Below are 25480 nucleotides of genomic sequence, written 5' to 3' on the forward strand. Positions count from 1 at the left end.
GACTCGCCATGAAAAAAATGGGTTTGTTGTATTTTCTTTTTATTCCAAACTCCCGTCTTTCCCGTTTTAGGACTGTCAATGGGTGATGTTCCGGGGAGACAGCCGATAGGAATCGTTCTCACAGTGTTGGGAGTGGTGGTGTTGGATTTCAGTGCCGATGCCACAGAGGGACCGATTAGAGCGTACCTTTTGGACGTGGCCAACACAGAGGACCAGGACATGGCACTCAACATCCACGCCGCCTCGGCAGGTAATGCCAACTGAACAGGATGCTGCGCAAATCTGCTTCTGGGCTTTTTTTTTTTTTTTTTTTCCCCCCCCCCATCATTTCAAAAAGCTTTGTGATATCCTTTCATCAAAATACCCAGAGGATCCAGAATTATATATTATATACTTTACATTACATATCCAATTTCTTCTTTTGTTGAAATTATCCCATTTTGAGAGGCAGCCCTGTTCCATGCGAGTGAGTGACTGTGTACCTGCCCCAAATACTGCTGGGCCAACCCAGGGTGTTGCGCCAGCAGACCCGTGGGTGAGTGCGTGGGTGCGTGCGTGTGTGTGTGTGTGTGTGTATATAAAATAAAACAAAAAGATTTGAAACTCACATCCAGACGCTCACACGAAGACTAACTGGTCATGTTCCTGTTGTCGCTCATTATGCCACGCTGCAGTTGTTTTTGTGGTGACTGCTTGTCCCAAAATACAGTTAATTATACTTTTTAAAACCATTTTGTTATTACGTTCTTTCATTACATTTTTTAAATTTTTATTTATTTAAAACTAGCGATGCACCGATACCACTTTTTGTCAGTCCAGGCTAAAAATACTTACATTTTAGTACTCACAATACCGAGTACTGATACTTGATAATGCCATTATGTCTTGCAACTGTGATGAAAATGTGTTTGATTTTAATCAAATATTGTTCAAAAACACTAACTTTTCTTGAATATTGCATACATTTCACTCAAACATTACAATTTTTAGAGTATAATCACCAACTTTCAAGAGTATGTAACCAATGTTTTGTAAAACAAATACTCATTTTTACGGAAGCCACTACGTAAAGAGATGACACCATGCTGATTAAGCCTCTGTCCTCTAAAATCTTGCTGTATTTTTTTTGTATTTTATATTGAATGACTACTGTAGACACGCCCGTGCTGGCTCACTTGGTGGCGAACCAAAAATGACGCAGTGGAAATGACGTTCTGGAAATTCTGCATTTTACCAAGCAGTTGTTGTAGACAATGGGCCTTGTCTACCGTTTGTAAAAATCAATCTCAACATATTATTTTGCGTTTTTGTAGCAGAAAATGATCATACAGTAATTACCGTGTAAGCAAAAATAAATAATTGCCGCGAACAACACGTCTTTCTGAGGATGCCGGCACTAACCAATGGATGCGCAAAAGGCAGGAATAATAGGTAGTGACTCCGGTACTTGCTCTGCCTGCATTGTACTGCCTGGGATGTTTCTGTCTGATATCTTTATCACAAACGCTGACAGGGCTTTGATGAGAGGAAAACAATAGCAGCTATCTGCCCTGAACGACATCCACACATCTTCCCGTGCACCGTTTAGCTTCCCAACAAGGTGCCTGACGTAAAATGAATGAAGCACTAATAAGGAATTTACAACAATCGCCTCTTCCGGCGAATCCATCTGTTTTAATACTGAATTCCAGCGTAGGGGGTGATAGAACTTATGTATTTTGGTTTAACATTGCTGATATTTTAGAAACTGGGGGCAGTGTTATGTAATTTATCCTCTGATATACACATATGTGTAGTTATACATAAGCAATTAAAATGTCAATTTGCCCCCTTTAAATGTGTTTTTTTGGATGGGCAGGTCTTGGCGGCGCGGTGGGCTACGCTCTGGGCGGTCTTAACTGGACACACACCTTCCTAGGAGCCATCTTCAAGTCTCAGGAGCAGATTCTGTTCTGCTTCGCCTCCATCTTCTTCTCTGTGTCTGTGGTGCTGCATCTGCTCAGCATTGACGAACAGCGCTACATACCCATACATGACCGGCTGGACCGGGTACTGGTGGTTGTGTGTGTTGTACATGTAAAACCTGATACGCACTACATGACACATGTTCCCTTCTGTGCAGGAGAGTCCAGATCCAAGCACCCTGCATCCTTCAGCCAATAACGACACCGGACATCTCACCCCGAGGCTCAAAATGATTGGTGAGGACGAATTGATGGACAGCTTCGACCTTTACAATGCCTACAGGGACGATCTGTCCGAGCCTGGGGACATGGAGATGGACTTCCTAGAGGTGGAGCTTGTGAGGAGTACGTTTTGGCCCCCCTTCCCATTTTGACTTTGTTGCACCTTGTCTCTTTTTCTTGGTCATTTCACATACGTTTTTAAAGCCAATTGTTACTTAGCTCCATGGCAATCTCCTAGCTGCCGGACACAGCAGTAACACAAATCGTCTTCACACGGAGAACTTGAACCGCAAAACGGAAGAGCCGATCTGATTTAATTATCTCTGCCTTTTACACAGAACACTCCAAACAATAGCAAATATTCAGGGACACACTACTATAGTGTACGTATGTATTTGAAAGGAAATAGTCCCTTCTGCTAAAGCAACATGGTCATATTCTCAGGTAAAAGCGACAGCGTCCTCGCCATGACAGACACCACCCTGGACCACAACGCCTTGTTCCTGTGCCACATCGAGCCGTCCATCTTCCCCGACCGCCTCTCGCCCTATCACAGCTCGCCCCCGGCACCCCCGCACCTCCTGCGTGCCAACCCTAGCATGCCAGCTTCCCGGCTGGCCAGCGTGCGGCGCAGCAGCAGCGCGGGGAGTCAGGATCTGCTGCGCCCCCAAAGCAGCAGCCACCCCCCAAAACAAGATGGCAGCCCCACCAAGATTTGCCGCCTCTCGGCATTCTTGCAGGAGATGGAGAATGACGAGGGCCAAGAGGCGTTACTCAACAACCAGATGAATGAGCAGCGCGCGCTGAACGGACGCCTGTTGGCGTGCATTGACGCGACAAAAACACACAGCGCCAATGGGCTGAGCACCAAAGGACAGGTGCATCGGGCCGGAATGGTCAAAGGTACTTATGCTAATGCTAACAACATACAGCCATCCATTTCCTACAGCACTTGTCTCTTTAAGGTTGCAGTTGAGGTGGAGCCTTTCCCAGCTGATGAGAGAGGGTGTAGCACACCATGGATTGCTCGCCAGTTAATTTCAGCGCACATATAGACAAACCAGCATTCACACTCACACAGTTTTACTGTGTGAGTGACTGTCCCCCATAGCTATTGTCTAAACTGCTGGCAACAAAAGTGAGTACAGCTCTAAGTGAAAATGTCCAAATTGTTTCCAAAGTATCAATATTTTGTATGACCACCATTATTTTCCACATTAACTCTCTTAGATATGAAGTTTAGCGATGATTCACAGGTTGCCACTGGAATCCTCTTTTACTTCTTCATGACAACATCACGGCACTTGTGGATGTCCGAGATCTTGTACTCCTGCACTTTCCATTTGAGTATGCCCCACAGATTCTCAGTAGGGTTCAGGTCTGAAGACGAGCTTGGCCAGTTCATCACCTTTACCCTTAGCTTCTTTAGGAAAGCTTTGGTCATCTTGGATGTTTGGGATGATTATGTTGAAATACTGCCCCGTAACCAAGGGAGTCATTCTTTGCTTCAGTATGTCATAGTACATGTTGGTATTCATGTTTCCCTCAATGAACTAGCTCCCAAGTGTCGGAAGCCAGACCATGACACTCCTACCAACATGATTGACTGTAGGCAAGACACATTTGTCTTTGTACTCCTCCCCTGGTTTCCGCCACACACGCTTGATACCATCTGAACCCAATAAATTTGTCTTGGTCAGATCAGACCACAGGACAGTAATCTACCTTCTTAGTGTGCTTGTCTTACGCAGACCGTTTGTCGACTTTGTCGAAGGGCTGGACGATTAATCACATTTCTATCATGATTTCTTTTTTTGGTTTCTCATGATCATAAAAATAATAATACAATTAAATTGAAAAATATGGGGGGGGGGGGTGTCTAAAGGGCACAATTTCACTTTTAGGGTATACTCACTTTTGTTGCCAGTTTAGACATAAATGGTTTGTGTTGACTTATTTTGTACATATGTAAATGTGTGTATATACATATGACCTATACATACTGTATATTCAAGCACATACATACATTTACGTGAGTGTGTGTATATGTAATGTTTATTTCATTCCAGCTGCCAGTACCGGTGCTCCCATGCGGCTGTCCCGGCACCATCACACCTACCGTCAGCCATCTTGCACGTTCTCCTACTACGGCCGCGTGGGCAGCCACTGCCGCCGCTACCGGCGGGCCAATGCCACCTTCCTCATCAAGTTGTCGCACAGCATGAACGACCTATACGAGGTGGAGGCGCGACATAGGCGCCGAAGCCGCCAGCGCGACCGCCACCGCAGCAGCAACACCAACTCTTCCAGTGGCGACGCCGAGAGCGAGGACGGCGAGGTGAGGGCGCTTTATCGCCACTGCCGGCCCCTCGCCCCGCAGCCCATCACCATGACAACTAAGCAATGCGCTCCTGCGTCTTGCTCCCGTCAGGTGGAGACCACCGTGCGGCTGCTGTGGCTCTCTATGCTGAAGATGCCGCCCGAGTTGCTGCGCCTGTGCGCCTGTCACCTGCTCACCTGGTTCTCCATCATCGCTGAGGCCGTCTTCTTCACCGACTTCATGGGACAAGTCATCTACCACGGAGATCCCACTGTGAGCACTTCACACAAGCATGCGTGTGACGCTATGACAAATAGTGACAGACAAACAGAGATTTTTGGATCTAATACAAGAGTCGTATCTGAAAGTTTTACATTATTAGCTATACAGTACCAGTCAAAAGTTTGGACACAGCATCTCATTCAAAATAGCACTATAAAGTGTGTCCAAACTTTTGACTGGTAGTGTACTACTATACTACATACACAGACTATAATAGGTAAGGGTCAGAAACATTTTGTGGAAAATAAGCCTTGAAAGTTGTTTTTAACTAATTCACTGCCAATGATGGCTTTTGAAGTCAAATATCCATGTTAACTGGGAGGGCTGGCAGTGAAATAATTTTAAAATTATATAAATTTTAGAAATAAATTATTAAATTATTAAAATCTTATTAGAATTTTACTCTAATATAATTAGTTTTCCTTTCCAGTGTGCCTTTTGTTACCATGATGACTGGGGCCAGAGATAGGGCCACTCAGTGTTGCTAACTTTTTTTTTTTTTGCTGCCTGTCTGACTTTACCGACTTTAAACAAAGCGACTAGCAACAAATCTAGTGCCTTTTTGTGGTTTTCCATCCATCCATTTATTTTGCCACTTATCCGTGTCTCTGTTTTTTGTGGTGTTGTTGGAGACTTTCTCCACAGCAAGACTGCTTTGCGCAAAGAAGCCACCCCGGAGTAATAGAATGTGGTTATAACTATTTGCAGGCTCCCGTTAACTCCACCGATTCGACTAATTATCACCGAGGCGTTCAGATGGGATGTTGGGGTCTTGTTATATACGCCATGACTGCTGCTACATGCTCAGGTAACAACACACAGAATGAGGCTTTTAAAAGTATATTTTTAGCAAAAGGTCAATTCTGCATCATCTCCTTTTATGATTCCAATTCATCCAGCTCTCCTTCAAAAGTACCTGGATAACTTTGACTTGAGCATCAAGGTCATATACATCCTGGGAACATTTGGATTCTCGATAGGTACAAACATCATCATCTTAACATTTTAAGCTAAGTCATTGGCATCATTTTTTTGGTGTTGTTTTGTTTACATAGGAACTGCTATCATGGCCATATTCCCCAATGTGTATGTTGCCATGGTGATGATCAGCAGCATGGGCATCATCTCCATGAGTATCTCCTATTGTCCGTACGCCCTGCTGGGACAGTACCACGAAATGAAACGGGTAACAACAACTTGGATTATTCAAATAGAATGTATACGCACACATTCACGGTCAAATGGTTCAAAATCCACACTTTTCCTGCTGTTATTGGACAAATGGCGTATATTTGTTATTTTACACCCCCAAAAAATATTTTCATTATTATTCTGCCTACTTTTTTAACATTCTACTCAAGTCTCAATCCAAATTAATTAATTCCACACAACAAGTTCTACGCTACGCTATCAAAGTCAACCATTTTAAGATGTCATCTGGGCTACACTGTGGTCTCCTACAACCATGTGTCATCATGTGTTGTTTGCCAATAAATGCTAAAAAGTGTGAAAATGCTTTTAATTGCAGTACATCCATCACAGTCCCGGGAGTTCCCGGAGGGGATTTGGCATCGACTGTGCCATCTTGTCCTGCCAAGTAGGTCTATTTTATACACTCTCTTTATTCACATCAATACGTTTCTGACATGCTCTATCATACATTGATTATTTCTTCGTGATTCATATGATAGGTGTACATCAGTCAAATCCTAGTGGCCTCAGCTTTGGGTTCCGTCGTGGAAGCGGTCGGCAGCGTACGCGTCATTCCCATTGTGGCCTCTGGGGGCTCTCTGTTGGGATTTTTCACTGCCTGCTTTCTGGTCATTTATCCCTCTCACAGAGGGTAAGTTATAAAACATCAGCGTAATAATGCAAAAGCCACTTAACTGAGCACTTTGTGAAAGGCCAACAAATTTATTAATGGAACAAACGTAAGTAAAGAGCTTGTTGCTGGGAATTTAATTTGAAACGGGGTGCTGGTGAAGTATAGGTTGCTGCTAAAGTGTATTTATATTCATTGTAATTGAATTGAATTGTAAAACAACTTCCTGGTAAAGTATATGTTGCTGCATCATTATATTTATATATTATTTAAATTTTAAACATGTACGTATTATATTGATTTTTAATTCATTTGTAAAACAAGATGCTGGTAAAGTATGTTGCAGCATAATTTAGTTTGTCATATTCATTTATTTTAATTGTAAAGCAAGATGCTGGTAAAGTATTTTTTGCTGAGTAGTTTGATTTGATTTCAAACAACGTGCAGGTAAACTATATGTTTAAAACAAGGTGCCGGTAAAGTATTTGTTGCTTGGTAAACATTCATATAATTGAAACTAGATGCTGTGAAAGTATATGTTGATTCAGCACAATTCTCCTGCTTGATAAATTATTTCGATTTTTTTTTTTTTTTAAATCTCCTTTACAATAATACATTTTTTGTTTTACATTTATTGAAATGTAAATTATTATCTAAAAATGCAAGTGACGTTTTAGGGGGAATCCTGATAAAGATGCATATATATTTTTAGAGACATTTTGAAATCACATGCAGGAGGTGGGTATCATTCTAGATTTTTTTGTGGATTTGATGGCGCTCTGTGCCTTCCTCTCGTTCAATTTCTGAGAATCTTGTCAAAACCATTTTTACCGTTTGATTGCAGGGAGGCAGGATCGTCCAAAACGTCAGAGAAACAGGCGTTAACCAAGCTGGAAAATCCCAGTGAAAGAGTGCAGGAAAAAAACAGCTTCTTGAAACTCAACAAAGCTGGAAAGGCCACCACCACCACCACCGCTGCCGCCACCACTTCCTGTAACATGGAGAATGAATCTGTCCTGTGATTGACCATGAGTAAAGCAAGGCGCAATCATCATCATAATAATCCTTTTGTTCCGGGATTACTCCGTCCTATTCCCAATGTGAGTACTCGGCAGGTAAAAAATATCGGGGATGGTCGCCAGTCTGCCTCTCAGGGCCTCTAAGGGACTATGCCTGGACAGGAAACCTCAGGGGGACTGTTCACAAACACACACACACATACACACACACGCGTTTCTGACCACCTCGAAGCTGCAATCGTTGACAACAACAAAAATGTCGTTCTTCCTAGCCGTGGACGGAAATGTTTTGTTCTGTTGAAGCTTTATGACTCTCTACGAACTTTCATACTTGAAAACAAGAGCCCGAAGCCTGCTTGTGGGTCAAAAACACAACAAAGAATAAGATTGAGAATAATATGGCAACCCCAAAATTGACTGCAAAGGATCTCCAAATCTTGTCATTCCAGGACAACAAAAGAGAAACATCGAGCATGAGCATAGAGCTGACTGTAGATTAAGATATCCTTTATTGACCCCCAGAGGGAAAATTCAGGAATAAGTGAAATTCCAGAATAGACAGTCTTCACACATATGAAACAAATATACATAGCATAAACAGGGCATTATTATCCCAAATATTTCTTTGCATGACCTCTTGAGATAGTCTGACAAAATGCTGCATGTTAGCAGAGGAGTTTTTCCTCACTTTTCTGCTGCTTGTTTGCTTTTATGACACAATAGCTCTTACTAATAACTAACTGCACATCAGCTGAGCTGCATCAGCGGAAATTATTTTTTCTTAATGAGCCTTTCTGAGATATTTATGAAGCCACACATTGCTGGGATTCCACTGGGGGAAAAAAACCCCAAAAAACGACACCCAAAAATAGGGGAAATGAGAAAATTGTCGCTGTAGAAAAACATCTGCAAATATATTTTTCTTTTTGATTGTATGAAAACTTTTTGACATTTTACGACTATGATTTATGATGCATTATACTGTATATCTTAAATATATATCTATCCATCCATCCATTTTCTGAGCCGCTTCTCCTCACTAGGGTCGCGGGCATGCTGGAGCCTATCCCAGCTGTCATCGGGCAGGAGGCAGGGTACACCCTGAACTGGTTGCCAGCCAATCGCAGGGCACATACAAACAAACAACCATTCACACTCACAGTCACACCTATTGGCAATTTAGAGTCTCCAATTAATGCATGTTTTTGGGATGTGGGAGGAAACCGGAGTGCCCGGAGAAAACCCACGCAGGCACGGGGAGAACATGCAAACTCCACACAGGCGGGGCCGGGGATTGAACCCGGGTCCTCAGAACTGTGAGGCTGACGCTCTAACCGGTCGGTATAAAAACAAAGATGGTCATCAGAAAAACAAAAACATATTAATAACCCTCCTGTTATGTTCATTTCTCAGCAATAATTCCTGAGTCAGTTTGACCCAGGGGATGTGTAATACCCAAAAAATCTCAAGAAACTGTTTAGTTTATCACAGCGGATACTTTTCAGAACCACCAATAAACATCTGCGACATAGCAAGACTCTTTTAAAAAAAAATAAATAATAATAATAATAATTTCTATAGTTTTACCCCTTTCGCACACTTTTAAACTTATAAGACAAACTTGTTAAAACACACTTTTAAAGTATTCTTAGGCTGGAGGCTATTATATAACATCACTTTAAGGAAACGAAAACACGGCAACACGTGCTTGCTTCAAGTTGTTCATTTGTCATCCCCAGTTGAAGTTTACTGTAAAACTGACGCACAAAACAAGAGTAACAAAAGTCCACTACCGTAATGCTAACGCACAATGTCAAATGCCATAGACGGGCTTGTGGAAATTAGCATAGATGTTACGATAATTCTAAACCTTCAAACAACTGCGACTTTACCACACACGCAGCAGCAACACATACAGAGCATCAAACAATACCCACAGGCGTATATTCTCTCTGCTTTGTGGGCACTACAACTATGACTACAATTGGTTGGGAACCTTCTCCGCATCTTCATGCTGTTCATTATGTCACATCACTTCCAGTAGACCTCAGTGCTGCCAGGTCGTGTAAACTCCAATTTCAGGCTTGTCTTTGTACTGTAAAAACAGCCCCCAAAAATCTCTTGGAAATCCATGAGTTAGCGGAGGAACACTATAGCTACGTTAATAACCATAATGAATTTCTTTCATAGCTATAATTTCACAATTTGAATTGTATTTCTTTAACACGGGTCAATTTGACCTGCCACGTAACAGTGAATGCAGCATGCTCTTCTCGAAGCTGCGTTTCCCCGATTCCAAGGTGCCGACTTGCTGACATTTGAGGAAGTCAAATGCGTGACTTGACCGTTTAACATCCGAGTGATCTTGCGTGTGCTGGATTCAAACACAATTGCTGATGGGAAGCATGCAAATAAGATGAACATGAACTTCTCAGAATGCTTAAGTTCATTTGAAAATGTCTCCACTGTCAACAATGCTGGACGAACACACTTCAACTTAAGAAATGTTTGGTGGTATAATTTTGTTTTCTGACCAATCAGGCGAGAGGAAAACAACGCAAGTAAATGGCAGACAATGTTATTTACATTCGTAAATGTGCTCTTGTTGTGGTACTTGAAAAGTGATGTTCAAACAGTTGTTGGAGAAAAACAACCAGGGTATGTCTTGTTTCAAAGCTTTTTTTTTAATCACAAGGGGCAATAAAATATTCAGCAATTAAAATAAAAAAACAAAGGAGCTGCGCAAAAGCCGAAATATTTTCATTCGTAAAATTCCGCCTCTGTTTTTTGTAGTCATGCTAACTAACAACAAAAAAAGAAGACTTCTTTGGTGGCGGTAACATAATATATTTTAGATGTAGGAGGTTTTTGTGTGACATATGCATAGCGCAACACCAAAGTTTTGTTGTTGTTGTTGTTGTTTTTTTTTATGATGTCTCATACAGTACATCCAACGCTTGGCTGCTGCACAAAACTTTGTATGAACGAGTGTAAGGGCCACACTGAAAAAAAATACATTTAAAAAATGACTCAAAAAAATGGCTGAATGTTGTAAGGATACAGCTATTAAAGTTGTAAAATTACATGAGTACAGTAATACTATTAAAAAAGAACATAATATACAAAACATAATAAGAGTAGCATTTTATCCTTGTAATATTGTCACTTTATTCATCTGAAATAAAAATAAAAAAAATAATACAGCACCACAGTTTCTTTTCTTGTAATATTACAACTTTCATTTCACATTGGCCTTGTAACATTACGACATTATTCTAAAATTATGATGATTCTTGTATTTTTTAGTCTCATAAAATAGCTTTTTTTCTAAGTTAGTCTCAAAAAAATATTTTTCCTCAGAATATTACATTTTTCAAAAAAAAAAATAAAAAAAAGTATCATACAGTTGTTTTTTTTATTGTAGTATATTATTCTCTGAAAATTAAGTTTTTGGACAATTACAATTTTATCTCATATGACATTCCAATTGAAGTTTTCTAATAAATTAAATCTTGTAATATTTACATAATAATAATTATAATACTTGGCATAAAATTAAATGTTTCTTGTAATATTACAATATTTTTCTCTAATATTACAATGATTTTGACATGAAACAAAAAATCTTATTGATGATTTAAAATTTTCTTGTAATAACATTCTCAAAAACTTTTATTGTAATATTACACCTTTTGTGAATCCTAGTAATATTTTTGTCTCCTCATATTACAACTTTTTCCCCCTTGTAAAATTCTAAAATTCTATTCTCGTCATGAAATGACGTTATTATGGTTGTATTACAATGCCTTTTATTTATTTATTTTTTCCTTCCCTTCCCCAATTCTCGTAAATTTACCCCATAGTATTGGGACTTTATTCCCATAATTATGACTTAATCCTGGTACAGTAGTTCTATCACTTTTCTCGTAGTCGTATTTGTTGTTTTTTCAGTGTCCCCCTAAGACTCCTTTGTATTATTGAATAAAAGTAAGCCGAAGCGTCAGTGTGGGTCAGTAAGTGCATGTGACTTCAAAGAGAAATCAAAATAAAGCTGTGTCTCAGGCCTGTTGCGTTCCAAAGATATTTGGCGCACGATGCGCTGACTCACTCGTTGTTACAAACTTGAGCGTCCCATTTATTTATCTTGTTGCTTTCTGCCGTCGACTCTGGAATGTTACAATGCTTGAGTTCTGACTTTGGGTGACATCAGTAATAGGTCACACGTTGATGAATGTTAAGTGATTTCAAAGGTAATTCTTTTTGTTTGTTTGGATGTTTTGCGACGGGGTCTGTCCAACATTGCACAACTTTTTGCACATGAAAATGTCAAGAAAAAAAATAACTGAGGATATTTATTGTTTAGCTTCCCTCACATGAAATTTCTTAAGGTGAAATCTATTCGGGAGATGTGTATGAGCAGTTGGGAGTACAGTGGATATAAAAAGTCTACACACCCTTGTACAAATGTCAGGTGACATTTAAAAAAAAAAAAAAAGGAGCCCAAGATAAATCAGTTCACTTTATCCCAGCATTAATGTGACCTATAACCTGTACAACTCAATTGAAAAGAAAATAGTTTTGTTTTTTTTCGAAAATGTGGCGCACCCTCTTGAAACTGGGGATGTGGCTGTGGTTAGAATTAACCAATCACATTCCTACTCATGTTAAATAGGAGTTAGAACACACCTACCACCCTTTCAAGTGCCTCTGTTTAACCCCAAATCAAGTTCAGCTGTTATAGTAGGCTTTTTATATTTATCTTGGTCGTTTATTTTTTTGTGTGTCACAAAAACCTGGCATTTGAACAAGTGTGTGTCGACGTTATTTCCTGTGTGTGTGTGTGTGTGTGTGTTCAGTTCACAGTTGCTGACACACAAAAGGCAAATGTGCTCTGTGTTTGCTGTTCTCACCTGGTTTCCACCTTGCAAGTCATTATCCTTTCCATTGGGATGGTTCCACTTTTTATTTTAATGTATTTTATTTCATTTCAAATGGTTTTGTCTTTTATTTTTCCATTTAATTTGTTCGGTGTTTTTTTATTTTTATTTTACTTTTAAATTTCAATTTTTTGGTTTTTTATTTTTTTTTTAAATGCTTTTAAATTCATTTTTAAATGCTATTTTGTTTTTTGTTATTATTATAGTTATTTAGCTTTGATTTTTATTTTGTTTTATTAAATCTGTTTTATTTGGGCTCTTTTAGTTTTGTTTTATGGAGCTTTATTTTCTTTATTTTAATTTACTTTATCCTACTTTATTTCTCATTTTTATTTGATTGTAATCTTGGGTCAGAGCCACACACGACAGAGTTTTCACTGCCCGTGGAAGCCATGTTTGGTCCACCGTCCAGCTCTCCAGTCGCCATGGCGATGACCCCTGGATCACGTGTGGCTCCATGTAAAGAGGAGTAAGATGCCTGTATACAGTATATTAAAATATCTATACATATGCATTAATATATAAGAAATGAAATGAAATGACTTAAAGAATGGGAAAGCAAGTGTATATGCCTTGTGATTTAAAAACAGTTGTAAATATGCTTCATTTTTCTCTTAGTTTTTTTTTTCTTTTTTGCTGCTATGAAAAAAGATGATTATTTTTGGTAGTGGTTTTGTTCTCTCTATAAAAAAGAATGAATGTGCGTGTGTATATATATATATGTTGTACTTATGCTAGAGCCTTCATATGTGCATACAAGGACTCTGGATGAACCATGTATGGAACGCACCTTAAAAAAAAAAATAAAAAAAAAGAAATCTAAAAGACAAACCAACAATGGCTGTTTTCTTCTTTTTCTTTTTATTCCCAAAGGCTTCACGCCTCTATTTAAAGATATGTATACATTTGATTTGAGTACATTTTACACCGTGAATCCTTAGGTTTCTTGAAAAAATTCCGTTTTTGCGTAAGACAATAATCAAATCTTAATTACTTATCTTTGCTATAAATAACACCTTAAGATCTAGTGTCGGGAAACCTTCCACATGCACACACATGCCAGGATTCCCGTTGCAACCCCAAAAATAGAAAAACCGAACTTTCACTTTTTTCGTGACTTTACTCAGGCCCACAGCTTGCGCAAAAAGTCCGTCCAACTTACTTACCAAGTTACTAAAAAGAGAATTGTTTTTACTTCAAAATCTTTTACTTTAATTTCTAATATATTTACATTAGTTTATTTTTACTTTTATAAAAATGTTGAAATGATTTAACATTTTAAAATGTTGAAATTTGTATTTAAAAAAAAAATCAGTTAATACAGTTTATCTATTTTTAACTTTACCTTTTTAAATTAAAAGTATTATATTTATAGTATAGTAGTATAGTTTAGATCAAGTTTAGATATATTATTGCTATTAGTTTGAGTCATGATCTGCATTTTCATCGACCTTTTGGATTTGGTTGGTCCAGATTTTATCTGGTTTGGTTTCCCAGCGTCTTTTTGTGGGTTCCGTGTCTGGTAGTTATGTCTTCATCTCCGCCTGTTTCCCGTCAGTCCTGTTCCTCCTGTATCTCCTCCCGGTGGGACATGCCCGGAACACCTCACCAGGGAGGCGTCCGGGAGGCATCCGAATCAGATGCCCCAGCCACCTCATCTGGCTCCTCTCAATGCGGAGGAGCAGCGGCTCTACTCTGAGATCCTCCCGGATGACCGAGCTTCTCACCCTATCTCTAAGGGAGAGCCCGGACACCCTGCGGAGGAAACTCATTTCGGCCGCTTGTATCCGGGATCTTGTTCTTTCGGTCACGACCCGCAGCTCGTGACCATAGGTGAGGGTAGGAACGCAGATCGACCGGTAAATTGAGAGCTTCGCCTTTCGGCTTAGCTCTTTCTTTACCACAACGGACCGATACAAAGTCCGCTTCACTGCAGACGCTGCACCGATCCGCCTGTCGATCTCCCATTCCATTCTTCCCTCACTCGTGAACAAGACCCCAAGATACTTGAATTCCTCCACTTGGGGCAGGATCTCATCCCCGACCTGGAGAAGGCATGCCACCCTTTTCCGACTGAGGACCATGGTCTCAGATTTGGAGGTGCTGATTCTCATCCCAGCCGCTTCACACTCGGCTGCGAACTACTCCAATGAGAGTTGGAGGTCACGGCTTGATGAAGCCAACAGAACCACATCATCTGCAAAAAGCAGAGATGCAATACTGAGGCCACCAAACCGGACCCCCTCTACGCCTCGGCTGCGCCTAGAAATTCTGTCCATAAAAGTTATGAACAGAATCGGCGACAAAGGGCAGCCTTGGCGGAGTCCAACCCTCACCGGGAACGAGTCCGACTTACTGCCGGATATGCGGACCAAACTCTGACTCCGGTCGTACAGGGACCGAATAGCCCGTATCAGGGGGTTCGGTACCCCATACTCCCGAAGCACTCTCCAGAGGACTCCCCGAGGGACACGGTCGAACGCCTTCTCCAAGTCCACAAAACACATGTAGACTGGTTGGGCGAACTCCCATGCACCCTCGAGGACCCTGCCGAGGGTGTAGAGCTGGTCCACTGTTCCACGGCCAGGACGAAAACCACACTGCTCCTCCTGAATCTGAGATTCGACTTCCCGACGGACCCTCCTCTCCAGCACCCCTGAATAGACCTTACCAGGGAGGCTGAGCAGTGTGATCCCCCTGTAGTTGGAACACTTAAAAAGGGGGACCACCACCCCAGTCTGCCAATCCAGAGGCACTGTCCCCGTTGTCCACGCGATGTTGCAGAGGCGTGTCAACCAGGACAGCCCCACAACATCCAGAGCCTTTAGGAACTCCGGGCGAATCTCATCCACCCCCGGGCCCCTGCCACCGAGGAGCTTTTTAACTACCTCGGTGACCTCAAACCCAGAGATAGGAGAGCCCGCCTCAGAGAACCCACACTCTGCTTCCTCATGGGAAGGCGTGTCGGTGGAATTGAGGAGGTCTTCGAAGTATTCTCCCCACCGACTCACAACGTCCCGAGTCGAGGTCAGCAGCGCCCCATCCCCACTATACACAGTGTTGGTGGTGCACTGCTTTCCTCTCCTGAGACGTCGGATGGTGGACCAGAATATCCTCGAAGCCGTCCGGAAGTCTTTCTCCATGGCCTCACCGAACTCCTCCCATGCCCGGGTTTTTGCTTCAGCGACCACCAGAGCTGCATTCCGCTTGGCCAGCCGGTACCCATCAGCTGCCTCAGGAGTCCCACAGGCCAAAAAGGCCCGATAGGACTCCTTCTTCAGCTTGATGGCATCCCTCACCGTTGGTGTCCACCAACGGGTTCGGGGATTGCCGCCACGACAGGCACCGACCACCTTACGGCCACAGCTCCGGTCGGCCGCCTCAGCAATGGAGGCGCGGAACATGGTCCACTCGGACTCTATGTCCCCCGCCTCCTCCGGAACATGAGCAAAGTTCTGTCGGAGGTGGGAGTTGAAACTCCTTCTGACAGGGGATTCTGCCAGACGTTCCCAGCAGACCCTCACAATACGTTTGGGCCTGCCACGTCGGACCGGCATCGTCCCCCACCATCGGAGCCAACTCACCACCAGGTGGTGATCAGTTGACAGCTCCGCCCCTCTCTTCACCCGAGTGTCCAAGACATGCGGACACGACCATAAAGTCGATCATCGAACTGCGACCTAGGGTGTCCTGGTGCCAAGTGCACGTGTGGACACCCTTATGCTTAAACATGGTGTTCGTTATGGACAATCCGTGACGAGCACAGAAATCCAATAACAGAAGACCGCTCGGGTTCTGATCGGGGGGGCCGTTCCTCCCAATCACGCCCTTCCAGGTCAGGCTTGACATGATGTAAACCTCCCTGCTTGTGCCCCACATACACCTTCCCAATCCGGTGGTCTCACCTCCTTTGTAGAAGTGGAAAGATGGCAGCACGCCGTTGAGGGCCACAGCGAGAGGTCCCAGTCAGGCCACGGCGACCTGCATCGCCCACTCGTCCCCACGCGGATGCACGTGGAAGCTGGAGCAGTTGCCCGCTTTGCCCCTCGCCAAATAGCGACATCTCCCGGTCTGGAAAGACTCATTCAACTCTGTCAGATCGCGTCGGGTTGTGCAGGCGTACCTAATAAAGCGACTCGAGGTTCGACCTGGTGTTCGTAGCTGTTCGACCTCTCGGAATCGACGCCTCGTTTGCGTATGACGTATCGGTAGGCTTTCGGGACGTAACCTCCTCCGCAGCTGTGGTTGCCATCCGGCGTGCTGCAGTCCATCAGGTTCTGAGGGCTGAGCGGCACCAGGACCCCGGCCTGGTTCTTCACCTGGCCCTCGAGGGCCCCCAGGGAGCTGAAAGCCCAACACGACCCGCACGAGCCCTCGAAAAGGAGGACCCATCATTGCTGTGTTGCGATTATGGATAAACAACCAACTCTCCTCTTTTAAGCCTGAGACCAAGTGCTAAATAATACTTGAAAAAGTGTTTATGTTTGTAGTTGCCGTTTCTGTTGCACTTTGTTCATTAAAATAATCGATCATTTGAACTTTGTGTCTGTTTTCAGAATCGTACATTTGGGTTCAGAACAGAGCCAGTATGGTTGCGGCAATAAGTCTCCTCTTACGGCTTACTGAGTTCTGCGCAGGACCGACCGGGCCTTTTCTCCTCCAGTCCACACTGCGAGGCAACGTGAGGTTCTTCCACGTGTGCTTTGTTGACCGTGCCGCCTCGTCCATCTTGAAACCATTCAGCTTCTGGTTCACCACCTCTGCCGCTTTAATGGACACAAAAGTATTACAGGACAGGCCTTTTTCTGAAGGTCATACTTGGGCCCAACCGATATTTGCTCCCTTAACGCTTACAACAATAAAGATATGAATTACAGGCACAAAATTGGACTGTTTTACAATACTTTGTCCTTTAGTATTTGTTTAACTTTACAACACAGGAAAATCGGCCAATTTTCTAATATGGTGAATTTGGCAGATTTTATTTTAGTTTTTGTTTGTTTGAATTGAATTGAATTATCTTTGTCTTATGTTGTAATGTGTTAAAAAAAAATCTGAAAGTGAACTGAATACAACTAGAAGTGAAACTACTTGGAAGATGCTTCCTGACAGACACTTGGGTGTATACTGCTCTTTGCTAGTAGTAGTAGTAGTAGTAGTAGTAGTAGTAGTTCTACCCATGGATATATAGAGTATTTCATGGTGTTAAGTTGGCAATGAAGTTCCATTAAATTGTCTGTGGTAGAGTCACACTTTTCCGTCTTTCACATCACTGGTACCCTTCTGTGGCGGTGTTACATAAAAAGTTCATCAAAACATGTCAAGTTCATGAATACTGTAGGTGCTTATTGAGTTGAGGTCCCATAAGATTTGCTCATGTCCTGCAAGACATAATGAGGGAATGAAATAAAGTCAAATAAAATGTCAGCCAGACTTAATGAAACATACCTGGTCTCGACATTTCCAACCCATTAGTCTCTCCTCCCCTTTATAAGAAATACATGTATACTGTATATATGAAAATATAATTCTAAAAAGAAGCCAAATATTTATTTTTGTTCTCAAGTTGAACTAGGTTGCAATGTTCCTTTAAGAAGTACTTGTGCATTGTGTAGTATTGGAATGCTCAAATCCCTTCCTGATTGGCTCAGGTCTTGCTGAGTTAAATTAAATTAAGATTAACGCCGACATTGAAGTTCTCGTGTTTGCAATCAAATCCAATGGGGTATTTTGCAGTCTGCACTAACTAATTTTGTCCACTAGAGGTCAGTCGAATATGCTTTGATTCAAAGTAGTCCTCACTTGTAAAGGAGCCTCAGGCCTGGATGCTGCCTCCATATAATGTCATTATTTAAGGTCACACCGTCACAGTACTACCCCCCACCATATCTGCCAGGTGGTTCAGACCCAGTCTGAAGTTGTGTCTTCCCAACAAGACTTCCAGGTTGTGTCGAGGACCACTTAGACGTTCTTCTCCCACGCGGCTCTCCTGAAGACCGCCTCGGTCTGAGAAACGAGACAAAACTCAGCTCTAGTATGTACGTCACATACAATGCTGAGGCGCTGACCTGGTTTTGATAAACCTTGTCATGTTGGCGGGCACGGTGCACGACTGGCTAGAGCGTCTGCCTCACAGTTCTGAGGACCGGCGTTCAATCCCCGGCCCCGCCTGTGTGGAGTTTGCATGTTCTCCCCGTGCCTGCGTGGGTTTTCTCCGGGCACTCCGGTTTCCTCCCACATCCCAAAAACATGCATGGGAGGTTAATTGACAACTCTAAATTGCCCGTAGTACACATACTATACTATATATACAGGTACATGCATCTATTTGCATTGTAATATTGGAATGGAATAATGTTAATGTTGTTTTATTGTGATTGCAGTTGTGTACAACAGTACTGCATCACACTGGGAGTTGTTTGAAGTTTTTTTTTTTTTTTTTTGCCCCTCGTGTGGCTCAATAAAAGCTTTTGGTGCAGACAAAGCAAAAAAAAAAAAAGCAAACACATGGACAACAACAACAAAAAGTAAGAAGTTTGAACCTACCTTATTGGAGTCCACTTCTCTATTCTTCTAACAGAACACAACACAACATCCACCCTTAAGATCTCAAACACAAGCATTTCCTCTTAAGTCTTTTCTTTCAGTTTTTCTGCGCACGGGCACTCAGCCCATCATGTGAATCTCATTTACAAGCACTCTGAAATAGAATGCGAAGGTGGAAGTGACAAATTGGAAACTGCTTCTTGCTTGGAAAATGCAGGATAGGGATTCTGAGGTGACATTTAAATGTTAAATCTATAGACTTTGGACGGAAATTTTCCCACAGGACATTTTTCTGTTACTGTTTACCTCAAATCTTATAGAAAGATGTAAATCTTGTCAAAAGTCTTCTTGCAAGGGCAAATATCCTTATATCATTTGTATGTCCCAATAAGTGTAGTCACTTGCAGTCATGCAACGGGTGGCCGTCTGGTCACTGAAAACCACTACCATTACCAGAACGCAAACTAGTAACGATGAAGGCCCTGTTACGCAACGGCTGCCCCCGGTGGATTTGGACCCACCCCTCCCGAAATCTGAGCACCAACGGAGAGCGGCTGGGTCCCCGGAGGTAGCAGATGGCCGAGTTGCTGACTCAGCTCCGACGCTTCTTCTGCAGTGGCGATAACGCGCAAGGGTCACAATATTAGGTACACTTGCACGATCCAAAGGGATCCATTGTATTGTGGTTGGCGTTACTGCATCATGCTTGGAGTTGTTTATGAGAGAGGCAACCGGAAACCCACAAGTTCTGATACAGCTTTTGTACTGGGTTTAGCTTTTGGGGCTCTCCATAATCGTTTAGGGGGGCTTAAGATTGGTTTTAGGGTGGCTGAGACACTAAAACTTCAACCTAACCACATACGGCCAAATCATTTTGGGGGGGGGCTTAAGCCCCCCTAAAATTGCTCATGCCACGCCAATGCACTATATGCAGGTAAAAAAAAAAAAGAAAAACCCCGAATGCTCACAATTTGGCTGACCCGTGCCTGCCTCCTCGCATCCAGTTTTGGACGGAGGCCACCGGGCAGCACATATAATCCCCCAGCATGCACTCTGAGCCCAACCAGTTTCTTCTCCTCCTTGTTGTTGTTGTTGCCATCAGGATGCCGCTTCGTATCGTTGTGTTTCGTAAAGGGCACAAGGTGATTTTCACTTGAATTAATTTTCATATTTGTTCGCTTGTAAAGAAATTCTCATCTTCAAATGTCTTTTTTTTTCTCTCTCTCCAGCAACAACACAGAGCAGATGGAGCAATCATAGTGAAAGGGCATCCACACTGAAGCACCGGTGAGTCACAACATCTTATTTTTCTCTGCTTTCTCATTGAAAAGTAGTGCCGTGCACTTTTTGATTGTCTGGCATATCACAAAATGTGCCCTGTGTTGGTTGCAACCTGTGGAGCTACACTGATCTTTGCTATTAATGAAACAGTATTCATATTCTGTCTTATGATACATGATATACATGATATACTGTAGATATTGGGATTTTTTTTGTTTTGTTTATCATTATGCTTGTAGTCCAACGTGTGTGTCGTACAGTATTTTGGTTACCTTATTTGTTATGAGTGGTTTAAAAAAAAGGTGTGGATTATATGCCTTACAATAATATATAATGTGTAATATTTCATTATCCTTGGTGAAACGTATTAATTTATTTGTCTATAATCATTTTTACACTGGTGTAAACATGCCATTTTACCATACATACTAAGTGGCAAAAATAGATTTAGTTTATTCATGATAATATTACTATAAAGATTTAGTAAATATTGTATTTTATGTCTGATATTTTTATGAAATTTGTGACTACATCACACTGAGAGCTCTTTTTAGTACTTTCTTGTGTTATTTGTCTACAAGAGAGGAAAACGTGCATCTGTCATAATATTTCAGTAATCTGATACAAATTTATATTTATTCTAAATTATTGTAATGTTTTATCATGTTTTACATTTGATTTCATTTTATTGATGTAGAGTATTTGTCACAAGCGCTATGAATCTTAGAATATGTATTATTATTATTAACATTTCATATTTGATTTTAAAATACAATTTGAATTGTAATTTTCTTAATTCCATTTGGTGTAGAATAGCACGACTTCTGACTGACACCTGTTTCCAATAGTTTGTTACATTGTTGACATGAGGCTAAAATCATTGCATAATTGTCATAATATTATAGTAATAGTTGATGAATGTTTTAAATAATCATAAAATTATTGCAATAATGTATTTTATTGTTATTTTATATGTTGATACAAAGTTGGTCACCTGATTTGTCTATGTGTCGTGCGAATATTTATTGTAATATTATAATAATACATCTACAGTGGTGTAGAACTGCACTGTATCACACTGAGTGCTGTTTCTAAAATTTTGGTTACCTTATGTGTAGCTACACAATAGGGTCAAAATATTATTATATTAATACATTAATACATCAACACAGAAAAAATCAGCTCCTTTTATTTAGTTAATAAAGTTTTTGTTTCATTTTGATGTTATTATGATACTGTAATGAAATATATAGAGCATCATACTGAGCTGTTTCTTGGGTAAGTCGAGTAACTAAGATATTTGAAAGAGCTCTCCTAATGTTGTGGCCAATGTGTGACGTTAAAACTCACATTATTTATCACTTTTATGCACATTTCGGCAGCCGTCACCCATGCAGGCAGACCACCGTTACACACCACGTTGGGGGGCCCTCTGCATGTTGGCGGCCGGCTTGGCGTTGACGTCGCAAGCGCCGCCGCCGTGCCCACGCACCTGCCGCTGCGGCGCGGCCGTGCCCACCGTCAACTGCTCTTACGCCCGACTCGCCGCCGTGCCAGAGCGCCTCCCCCCGGATTTGACTCGACTCAACCTGAGCCACAACGCCATCAGGACTCTGGCGCCTGAGCAGTTCGGGGTTTTGACGCGACTGGAGGACTTGGATTTGAGCGACAACCTCCTGGCGTATGTCGACGCCGATGCCTTCGTGGGCCTGCGGAGCTTGCTGGATTTGCGCGTGGCTCGCAACCGCCTGAAGGTGCTTCTGGTCGGCACCTTCGCCGGCTTGTCGAGACTACGGCTGCTCGACGTGAGCGGCAACGAGATCCTGGGCTTCCTAGATTTCACCTTCCGCGAATCGGCCGGCCTACGCGTGCTAAAAGCGCTGCAAAACGACGTTGTCTTCGTCTCTCGCCAGGCCTTTGCGGGTTTAACCGACCTGCGCCAGCTCCACCTGGATGGCTGCAACCTCACGTCGGTCCCCACCGAGGCCTTTGTGCATCTGGGCGGGTTAACTGGTTTATATCTGCACCGGCTTGAGTCCACCGTGCTGCCAAACTATGCTTTCCTTTGCCTGGCGCGTCTGAAGGAACTCTTCATCGCCGATTGGCCCAGACTGGAGATGTTGTCTGCAAACAGCCTGGTCGGCCTCAATCTTACGTCCCTTGTGATTCGAAGCTGCAACCTGAGTTCAGTCCCTTACGCCGCTTTCCATCACCTAGTCTACCTTGTGCACCTCGACTTGTCTTACAACCCCATTGGCTACATCCAAGGGAACCGGCTCGGCGGTCTGCTCAGGCTAGAAGAGTTCCACATAGTCGGGGGACGGTTGCGACGCATCGAAATGGCGACGTTTCACGGTTTGGCGCGTCTGAACCTGCTCAATGTGTCGGGAAACCTCCTGAGTACCCTGGAGGAGCCAGTCTTTCAATCGCCGGGCGCCCTTCGACGTCTGGGACTGGACGCAAACCCGCTGGACTGCGACTGCCGCCTGCTGTGGCTGGCGCGCCGACGTTCGTCGCTTGACTTTGGCGGAGGCCCGCCGACGTGCGGTGCTCTGGGTCGCTGGGATTTCTTGGACTACCCCGCAGCAGAAATAGCGGAGCTGCTCACGTGCCGGCCCCCTCGCGTCCGACCGCACCAACCCGACCTCCTGTGGGTGGAGCAGGGCCACATGGCGGTATTGCACTGCAATGCGGAAGGCCATCCCGCGCCATCTGTCACCTGGCGCAACCCTGAGCTGAGAGCTTTAACGGACGTCGGCAGGATACGAGCGGTCGCCAACGGCTCGCTGGAGGTCCGCTACGCACAGCCACAGGACGCCGGCACTTACCGCTGCGTGGCATCCAACGCGGCGGGAAATGACACGCGTTCAGTTGAGCTCCGTGTCCGAGCCCTCTCCAAGAAAAAGCCCTTTCGCCTCAAAAGCTGGCTTGTTGCCTTGCCTTCATCGTCGCCAGACCAGCGGGAGCCGCCGTTCGATGTCAAGACACTGTTGATCGCAGCGTCCATCGGCTTCCTGTCGTTTTTGAGCTCCGTCAGCGTGTGCTTCGTCGCCATGTTCTTCTGGAGTAAGGGCAGAGGGCAGATAAAGCACACCGCCAACATCGCGTACGTTCCGCGCAGTGCTCCCGCCGGCAGTAACGGCGGCGCTGGCAACTACGTGGAAACGAGCCGGTTCACAATGAAGCTGATGTAAACATGAATAAAGTTGTTTTTTTTTCAATTTGAGCGCCGACAATTGATATAAAAAGTCGACACACTCGAGTTCAAATGCCAGGTTTAAATGATCTCGAAAAAAATTACTGTTGTTTTTACTCTTTTCGAGAGAAGTACAAATAAACAACTGAAATAATGTGGTTGCACAACTGTGCACACCTTCTAAAAACTGGAATGTGGCTGTGTTCAGAATTGACCAATCACATTGAAACTCATGCCAAATGGCACCATTTAAAGTGCCTCTGAATAACCCCAAATAAATTTCAGATGTTCTAGTAGGGTTTTCCTGGCCGTTTTAATTGCTTTCCAGTAGAAGCCTGAAAGTTTTTTTTGCTAACACTAACTGCCATTTTGAACTGTTCATAATTCCCTCCACCTTGTCTCAGGACCCAATTGCAGCGCCAAACATACCTCTTTGAATTATGACCAGAAAGTTCAAACTTGGTTTCATCGGTCCATAACACATTTTCCGACGTGTGATTGGGTGTTCGTTAGTTAGATTTAAACAGCTGTGGGTAGACTTTTTCTTTTTCTTTTAAATCCCCTGTTTGTGCTCAATGGCCTCATTTGAGTTTTAAAAGACATGCATACAATAGATGAGTCGGAAAAAAAGGTTAAAAATGTGCATATAAAATATGTAAAATAGTATATTTTATTAATAAAATAATTATGCTCATTTTATTATATTATTTTAATACAGTAATGAAGTAAACAATTATTTAATAAAATAAATTAAACTGTGATTTATCCATCCATCCATCCATTTTCTGAGCCGCTTCTCCTCACTAGGGTCGCGGGCGTGCTGGAGCCTATCCCACTTGTCATCGGGCAGGAGGCGGGGTACACCCTGAACTGGTTGCCAGCCAATCACAGGGCACATAGAAACAAACAACCATTCGCACTCACAGTCACACCTACGGGCAATTTAGAGTCTCCAATGAATGCATGTTTTTGGGATGTGGGAGGAAACCGGAGTGCCCGGAGAAAAGCCACGCAGGCACGGGGAGAACATGCAAACTCCACACAGGCGGGGACGGGGATTGAACCCCGCACCTCGGAACTGTGAGGTTCTAACCAGTCGGCCCCCGTGCCGCCAACTGTTATTTAATAAAATAAAATCAATGATAAAAATTTTTATTTTACAAATATTTTGTTACTTGGAGTAAGCCAGTTACAGTAAACAATAATTTAATGAGATAATTGAATATGAAAAGCCATGCATATATTACTATATAATTTATCATCTAAAAATCACCTAAATTGATGCAGAAAAATACTGTGGTGGCACAGTATACATGTGGTTAGCACATCTGCCGCACAGTTCTGAGGATGAGGGATCTCAGTTCTGAGCATGAGGGTTCAAATCCAGTTTGCATGTTCTACCCGTACTTGCATGGGTTTTCAACTAGTACTCTGGCTTCATCACACAAAACCAAACAAAAAATGTAATTAAAAATGGCTTTCTTTTTGTGCCCTGCGATTGGCCTCGCCTCATGTCCAAAGTGCACTCTGAGGATAAGTGATGTAGAAAATGGATGGATGGATGGAACTACAATGCCATGAAAATGTAATTGCGCCATGCTCAAATTCTCATTTTTTCACATAGTTTTCTCACTTTAACATCTTCAAACAAATATCAGACAAAGATAACCCAAGTAAACATAAAATGCAGTTTTTAAATCGTGATTTTTTTGTTTTTTCTTTTTAAGGAGAAACGTTTTTCAAAGCTACAGACTTTAATAGCCTGCATGCAAAGCAGACAGAGTGTGCGAATAGGAGCAATGCATGTAAAATTTAACATATATTCCTTTAATCTAAATGGCTTTTGTTTGTGCTTAAATATAAAAAAATATTATTGTGCAAGTCATGACTA

The 25480-nt window shown here is 42.7% G+C and overlaps 2 protein-coding genes and 1 pseudogene across 10 annotated transcripts in view; 2 read left to right on the forward strand and 1 right to left on the reverse strand.

Annotated features, from left to right (window-relative positions):
- Positions 1–17522, forward strand: part of LOC133471494 (solute carrier family 45 member 4-like) — a 52221-nt gene extending 34699 nt beyond the window's left edge. For 6 of the 9 annotated variants that reach the window (XM_061761069.1, XM_061761063.1, XM_061761064.1 and 3 more), the window contains 12 exons: positions 71–250; positions 1859–2049; positions 2123–2309; positions 2631–3089; positions 4256–4524; positions 4618–4779; positions 5497–5596; positions 5688–5768; positions 5844–5974; positions 6317–6385; positions 6480–6631; positions 7455–13404. In XM_061761069.1, the coding sequence (XP_061617053.1) occupies positions 71–250; positions 1859–2049; positions 2123–2309; positions 2631–3089; positions 4256–4524; positions 4618–4779; positions 5497–5596; positions 5688–5768; positions 5844–5974; positions 6317–6385; positions 6480–6631; positions 7455–7632 (2159 nt within the window). In that variant the 3' untranslated portion in view covers positions 7633–13404. Of the gene's footprint in view, positions 1–70; positions 251–1858; positions 2050–2122; positions 2310–2630; positions 3090–4255; positions 4525–4617; positions 4780–5496; positions 5597–5687; positions 5769–5843; positions 5975–6316; positions 6386–6479; positions 6632–7454; positions 13405–17122 lie in introns of those variants that run through there. The other 3 variants (XR_009786222.1, XM_061761067.1, XM_061761070.1) reach the window with 3 other exon arrangements.
- LOC133471487 (cathepsin K-like) lies at positions 16164–19813 on the reverse strand (annotated as a pseudogene).
- Positions 19814–19911: 98 nt separating this feature from the next.
- LOC133471495 (leucine-rich repeat and immunoglobulin-like domain-containing nogo receptor-interacting protein 1) lies at positions 19912–23610 on the forward strand. Its single transcript, XM_061761071.1, has 3 exons — positions 19912–20254; positions 20342–20399; positions 21776–23610. The coding sequence occupies exon 3, from the start codon at positions 21785–21787 to the stop codon at positions 23585–23587; it is 1803 nt and encodes a 600-aa protein (XP_061617055.1). The 5' UTR covers positions 19912–20254; positions 20342–20399; positions 21776–21784; the 3' UTR covers positions 23588–23610.
- The last annotated feature ends 1870 nt before the right edge of the window (positions 23611–25480 follow it).

This window comes from Phyllopteryx taeniolatus, chromosome 21, assembly GCF_024500385.1.
Source record: "Phyllopteryx taeniolatus isolate TA_2022b chromosome 21, UOR_Ptae_1.2, whole genome shotgun sequence".
Taxonomy (NCBI): domain Eukaryota; kingdom Metazoa; phylum Chordata; class Actinopteri; order Syngnathiformes; family Syngnathidae; genus Phyllopteryx; species Phyllopteryx taeniolatus.